The sequence below is a fragment of the Phytophthora ramorum genome, assembly GCF_020800215.1.
Source record: "Phytophthora ramorum isolate Pr-102 chromosome Unknown Phyram_PR-102_s0010, whole genome shotgun sequence".
In the NCBI taxonomy this organism is placed as follows: domain Eukaryota; phylum Oomycota; class Peronosporomycetes; order Peronosporales; family Peronosporaceae; genus Phytophthora; species Phytophthora ramorum.
The window spans coordinates 298,380-305,638 of NW_027150656.1; the positions used below are offsets into that span (position 1 = coordinate 298,380).

The following is a 7,259-nucleotide window of genomic DNA, read 5'->3' on the forward strand; positions in this document are numbered from 1 at the left end:
AACACGCAAGAGTTCATGTATTTTGTTCATGTGTCTGTCTCGTAGTTTCTACAGAAGTCACGGACAGGCTCGGGATAAATGAGCAAAATTTAGCAACGGAAGAGATGAAAGACGATGCAAGGACAGCCTTTCGCTGGGTCCGAGCTGCGCAGTAAACTAGACGACGTTGCGCGTCGACGCACGTATATAAGTGATCGTAGAGATCTGAGTGGGAGAGCAGAGAGCTACTATTCACACGTGCTACCAACTCTCCCCACCTTCCAACGCCCACAGCTCCATGCATTTATCCACGACAACACCGAACACCCAACGCCACCACTTCCCTCGCTCTGCTTCCTTCTTGAATGCACCGCGCCATGTACTTGTATTCACCAGGTTCACGCAATGAACGCGCTTTCTCGTGTTCACAAAGTTTGCACAGTCACTGTATTCCTCTCAAAAACATCATCTGCCGCTGGCCATAACTTAGAGCAGCAACACGTTCTCCTTGGGAGTCATACCGCTGCCGCCACCTCCGTTGTTATAGTCCTCGAGCGCTCCCGCAGGCGTCTCCAGCTCGCCATCGGTCTCCTTGCCCTTCTTCAGCAGCCGCGCGCCGGCCGCGATAGCTACAACCGCTAAGCAGCCCACGACGATGGCGATGATAGAGCCAAGACCGAGGCCGTCGCCCGACGAAGACGTGGATGAGTTGGAGCCGTCGCTCAGGATGGACCCGGGGTTGAACTCAGCCTGTTGATTTGCTGAGCTGCTGCCGGGTGAGATGGTGTAGCTGCCGGATCCCGACTCGGAATTCCACGAGTTGGACGTCGAGCTGTTGGCGTTGGAGGCCGCCGACGAGGCGGAAATGGACGCCGAGTTGCTGGTGCTGTTGTCGGCAGTCGCTTTGCTGCTGGCGTCTGAGCTCCCTACAATGACAGAGCCAGGATTAATATCTACAGAATTGGTACTGGTGGCAGAAAAGGCATTACCATTGGTGCTGCTGGTGGCTGATCCGGAGCCGGAGCCCGCGTTGCTTCCGTTGCCACTGCTCGTCGATGAGCTGGTCGACGAGCTGGTCGTTGAACTCGTGCTTGAGCTGGTCGTAGAGCTCGTGCTGCTCGTGGTAGGGGCCGTCGTGGTCGTGTCCGAGGACGTAGACGACGCGCCCGAGAGCGTCACCGACTTGCCATCCTTGGTCAGCGTGCCGTCCGCGTTCACGTAAGTGAGGTCCGTGCGGCCAGACGCGGCGCAGCCCATGATGGGCGTCAGCGGCAGCAGCGCGCAGGCCGTGCCGGTGGGGCAGGCGCCCACCCCCTGGGACAGACCCGACGCGTAGTACGTCCCCGAGCAGGGCGTCGAGGTTACGCACTGCACGCCCGCCACATCCAGCACACTGACAGTGTACGCGCAGTCTACACGAATGCACAACACCCAGCGCAAGTCAGAAAACCATCTACGCCTCTCTACATCGAGCTGGACGTACCCTGCGCCGCAGTCCCCTGTATCAGCAGCAGCGCGCTCGCCACGGCGAGTTTCGTCCACATGAGCTGCCTGTAGTTTCCTGTTTCGATCGCTTTTCGCCTCGTACGCGTCCGTCCGTCACGCACGCGTCTGTTCACTGTTCGCTGTCGTCGCTGGGGGATCCCTCGCTCGTTCACTCGCTTGCTGCCTCTTGCCGCCGCGCAGATACCGAGGAAATTAGTTGTTTCCGGTCGGTTAGCCTTCCGTTTGGGAATGAAGAGGGAGCGCTACTCACGCGCCACTTGTTCGGCATCGCAGCAGCAGGAAAAGGAGCCGGTCTCGGACTATCGGTCGTATCGTCGAGAGCGCGAAGCGACGCTGAGCTATAATTGGCCAAAAGGCGACTTCCTCAGGCTTTCCCGGCGCAACGCCGGGCGAAATGGTATAGGTCTCCGCAGCCAGACTGCAGGCGACCTCTACCGCTCCACCTAAACGGAGGCGGACCTTTTAGCGCTGCTGCTTGCGGTATCCTCGCCCCGATCGGCGATCGGGCAGCGTGACACGACACCGCGGTAATAACCAAGAGAGTCTCGTGCACGGTATTGTACTGCCGCACGCCTGCCGCCCTGTCGTCGAGTCAACTTGCCGTCAGACTTTCGTCGCGCTGCCACATGGCGCGCTCGCCCTCATCGCTGCTGCTGGCGTCGTGGTGGCTGGGTCGATTACCAGCGAAGATTGACACGCGTTGGGCGCTTGCCAGGTGGCCAGTCTCGCTCTGAACCACACAGGACAACATGCCGCGCCATTCGTGGCAGGTTGGACGCCATCCAGATGCTCGAGGCCGCCGCCGTGCTCGGCGCTTTGGAGGCAGGATGCACGCCGCGCTTCTTCATGGCGTTGTGAACCGGTGCTGTGTGGGTGTCTCCATACCCCGCTGGTGGACCACAGTGCAACTCTCCTCTAGTACTATTTGAGTCTCTGCTGCTGTTTCGTATGAGCAGCTAGTAGCAAAATTGAGCGCCCAACGTCTTTTGCGCGGCGGCGGCGTTTACCTTTGTGATACATGCTGACGCTGTGATTGTTGCTTCATGTGGCGCTATTGCTGCTTGGTGCAGACGCTGACTTCCGGTCATTTACATGTTGGCTTCGGTTAGTCGACGAATGGGAAGACGAGCCAGTACAGTTGAATGACGTGCAACTTCAACGCTTGGCTCGGCAAAACACCGGCCGCTTTCAAGAGCTGTGGCGGCGGCGCTCTGCTTCTCGGCATGCGGTGCTTGGAACACATGCGTGCGCTGCACTCAGCCTCACGTGCCATCTTGGCACACCAGGCTCCTCCCATCGCATTAGGCTGGAGCAAGACCATCTCACCCCACTGAGGTAAATGCTGGATGCAGAAGCGCTTTCAGCATAACAGGAGTGAATCGACGGTGGGTGAAGCTACTCGATCGAGGTCAATGCACTTTTGGTATACGAGCGATAGCAAGCCAGTCTCATCCAGCATTTTACTATACAACATTTCGTCCCAGCATGGTCAAACCCCTCGGTGGTGACCCTCAGGCCTGGAATACTCGCTCAACAAGAATATGAAAACGATCGTCATTTTACAAACTCAAGTAAGTATTCCCTCTCACCGCTCAGCGGTCGAAGGAATACGAAATCGACAAGCAGTCCGGTTGAGCTTAACTATTGAAAAATCACAATAGCACAGGACGTCCAACGAAGTCTAGCTAAGACTTCTGCTGCTTTGTGGTCGTGCTTCCTATTTGTAGAAGGTCTCGCTAGAAGACACTCTGGGAGAGTTGGCACTCCCTGAACGATTATACCGAGTGTATTTTCAATAAAACTCGCTTCTCCTAGCACATAGGTCCTACCAGCACTGTGGGGGAGTATTATTAGCAACTGGGATGGCTCTACCGTCTCATCCAGGGGCTCCCCCAACTGTAGAGTTGTGTGAGACGACTTTCATCCCAACTCCCCATTACACTATTCAACAATTAGCGGAATGTACGCTGCATCTCGATCATCGACGCCCGGTAGCATTCGCACGAACGAGCAGCTTACAGTACCAACCCACATCAGATGTTCCTTGATGGTAACGGCCTCCTCAGTATCCCGTTCCGCATCATTCTCTTCTAGTGGAATTGAACCAGCCTCACTCCCATCCGCAACATGTTCTGGTTCATTTACGCTATCGTCGGGGGCTCCTCCACAATGGTGTTTCATCGTGAGGATTAACGAACTCATCTACCGACACCACATCGTTTTCATGCAAGTGCTACAGCGTCTTAACGATCTCGTGGTTGTTGTGTTCCTCCTCCTCAGTATTCTTGAAAGTGTCGTAGCCAAGTGCTGCCAGCACTTATTAATATGCAAGTACTGCGCAGCGCCGGACCCTCGACCAAATTAAAAATCTGGCAGCCCCCCCCCCCCCCCCCCCGCCCGTCCGCCGCCAGACGGTCTGTGTTGGCCAATTAGAAACAGTAGTGCTGACATTGAGGTTTAGTATGGTACAGTGAACTTACGTGAATACAAGTAGTCAGACGTACGGCAGCTGTGGACGCTGTATTTTAAGCTTCCATCTGCCCGAACTGCGGGGGGTGGCACTTCTCTTTTAGCACGCCTTCCCCCCTCAAAACTATTTGCTTAAGATAAACTGATAGCACTTGTTGGTCCCAGCAACCTGCCCATAAGGAGACCATGCCGACGAACGCCCAACTAAGCGCCGATATACATCGGCTGAATCAAGCCATGGCTGGAGGCACGCGTGTGCCCATCAATCTATCTAAGTTCACCGGCAAGAGAGGAGAAGACGTGTGCGAATGGTTGTTCCAGAGCAAACACGCCTGCCGTATCAACGGCATCCCGATTGAAGACGCAAGGGCTGCTCCTACCAGGGATCGCCAGGTCGGCTATGGAGAAGCCGGCTTCGGGGTGGTTCCTGCATTGGTCTTCGACGACGAGAGTCGAGGAGCACACGTGGGGGATTTTCAGTCCAACACTTCGAAACATTGAATTACCAGGCCGTCCTACGCGAAACGCACCAGCGTCTCAAGCCGACGACAGACATCGAGACGGACAATAACGAATACTCAGTACTGATATTTCGTGTTGAAGGCATGATCATGCTCGACCAAGTGCTTAACTACGCAACGGTCTCAAGCCGCGGACTCAGAGCTATGTCAAACTCGAGAACCCAGAGACGCTGAGCGAAGCCATGAATTTGGCCGTCAAGTACGAAGTGGCCCACTTCGTGGAGGAAGCACGCGAACACCCAGTTCGTCCTGACAAGCTGAATCTTTCATGGGAATCGACCCACGGAAACGGGAACTCGTCAAAAGGAAATGTTTCCGTGGAAAAGGTCGCTTCAAGTCAAGCTCGAATACAAAGCGTGCCGAAGGACGCACCTGCTACTTCTCCAAGAAGCCTGGTCACATCAAGGCCGATTGATTCTCGTGGAAGAAAGAATATGCCAAGCAGGAAAACGAACAACGGCGTCAGTGAAGGAGGACCGTGACGTGGTCGATGGTGTAGCCAAAACGTTAAAGTTTCAGAATATTAGTCTCAATGATCTGTGCGAAAACCCTCTAGTTTACAAGCCACGCACGCTGTCCACCGTCGAAGGAGAGATCGATGTGGCGGACAAGAGCATGATATCGCGAATTTTGCTGGACTGTGGCGCTACCACGATCTACGTGTCCAGGCCGTGGGTAGACAAGCACCTGCATATTGGCTGGGGGGGTCGACTAGTGGAAGGAATGCGAACAAGGACTTTGCGCTGGAAACGAGCAGATGAGACCTGTGGATCAATCGAGGAAGGCGGACCGGTGATTGCCTCCGAGCTTCCGAGATATGTCGGGGCGAAAGGCCTATCGTCGAAAGACCTGATTCCTGTGGAGGCGCCGCGCTGGAAACGGATGTGAGGTCTGCGGTTAATCCAATTCGAACTGGAGAGCAGAGGAAAGCTACGCGTTGTCTACGGACAACCGAAAGAGTCGTTGGTTTGTGAATCAGCGGTAGATGGAGATGGTAAGAGGTCATCTTTAATCGTAGGCACTAGAGAAGTATGAGATACTAGTGACCGGGGCAAAGACAGCGTCGTGGAGAAGATGTTCAAGATGGGGGTTGTCGATGAAATGGGTGTGCAGACGAAGTACATCACGCGAAAGATGCTGTGGAGTTCCTGAGATTGAAGACCAAAACGATTGACGAGCCAGACTACGTGCTGGTTCTGTCGAACGAGATGATCAAGCAACGGCGAGATAAACCCGATATTGTCGGAAGTGCGAAGGCACAACAGTATCTGGAAACCGACTGGGACAGCTTCCAGACCAACCCAGCATTCGAATTACTCAAGAGTTACAAGGATACTGTGTTCCGTCCTGAGCTACCCGAAGGGTTACCCGAGAAGCGCGAGATAGAGCATCGAATTGATGTGAAGGATCCGAGCCTCACGATGTACCGACACCAGTGGCAACAGTCACCGGAACAGCAACGCGAAATCGTACTTTGGGTCGAAGATATGGTGAAGAAGTAGATCGTCTGACCGAGATCAGCCCACATGCTGCTCCAACATTCTGCGTCAGGAAACCAGTTGGCTGGCGAATCGTACACGATTTCGATACCTGAACACCAACACGATTCGGCAGAGCGTTCCAATGACACAGAAGGAAGACATCTTAGACTCAATGGCGGGAGCGTACTGGTTTTTGTGGCGAAGCGGGATCACGAAAATTGCTGTCGTGATCTCCGGCTTACCAGCGGTACGCCCGGACTGCCGACTATCGGAGGGGGTACTCCGTTGATCTGGCGCGATCGGAACCTTGTATTCACCTTGTGTACCCGACGGCGGGGCGGGTTGCGCTCTTCCGGTGTTCACTGAAGGCGTCGGTGGTTACCAGGATGGGGTGGGGAGCTGGACGGCTCCTTCCGGGGAACTGGAGGGTGACGTCTACGCGGGTATTCTTCACGCGGACGTCGGTGGTCTGCCGATCGGGGCCTGGTGGGGCTTGATCGGCGTGGGGGGTGTCCTTGGGTGTGTTCCTTTACGTGCTTGCCGCCTCCTATGGCGGGGTCTTCTGGGGGGGGGGGTTAAGTGGTTGCGCACCTGGCCAAGCGATCCAGGGGCTCCCGGGTGATTACCTTGCGCGACGAGGTGAGTCCGAAGTCGTCAGGAGGGCCAATATACTTCCCAGCCTGGAATAAACGAACGCCACTTGTGTTGCAAGGGAAAGCTTCTTCTTCTCTTATTAAGCGAAGGCAAACCAAAACAAGCAATGACCTCAGCTTCCTATCCTCCCCCTTTACTGGATTCTTTCACCCATCTCCCGAGGTACCTTCCACAGATCTTTTACTCCGGAATGATTGCGGGTGTGCCACCAAAGTGGTACGTCACGATCGCCATTTGTGATCGGGATCGCGATCGCAGTGGTGGCCCCGATCGCATATCGAAATGATCGCACCATACCGCATACCGATGACTGATGGCGCCATTGTACCCATTGGGTCTCCATACCCCTACCCCTCAGGTCCAATTTAATCCCTCCAAAGTCTGCCTTCATCAACCTCCGATCGTACGTCCGGTCCCGTCCGATCCTAGCCCATCGTTGGTCCATCACGAAATTTCCAACATCCACTTCTCCACAATCGCCCCCTGTACATGCCGGGGCTGCATAACAGTCTTGGCGTGCACACTCGTCACTTCTTCTTATCGCTCCTCGCCACCACACCTCCACAGCACCATGTCAGACAACTCTTCGCCGGGTCAGGGGCATTCCCTGAGCGATCCTTCTTCGCACTCGCCCACGTCAGCTTCCTCC

The 7,259-nt window shown here is 55.2% G+C and overlaps 1 protein-coding gene across 1 annotated transcript; it reads right to left on the reverse strand.

Moving 5' to 3' along the window:
* Positions 1-465: 465 nt before the first annotated feature.
* On the reverse strand, positions 466-1,523 carry KRP23_10490 (uncharacterized protein; the record flags this gene model as incomplete). Its single annotated transcript, XM_067880947.1, has 3 exons — positions 466-905; positions 969-1,391; positions 1,463-1,523. The coding sequence occupies 3 exons, from the start codon at positions 1,521-1,523 to the stop codon at positions 466-468; spliced, it is 924 nt and encodes a 307-aa protein (XP_067741238.1).
* Between the last annotated feature and the right edge of the window lie 5,736 nt (positions 1,524-7,259).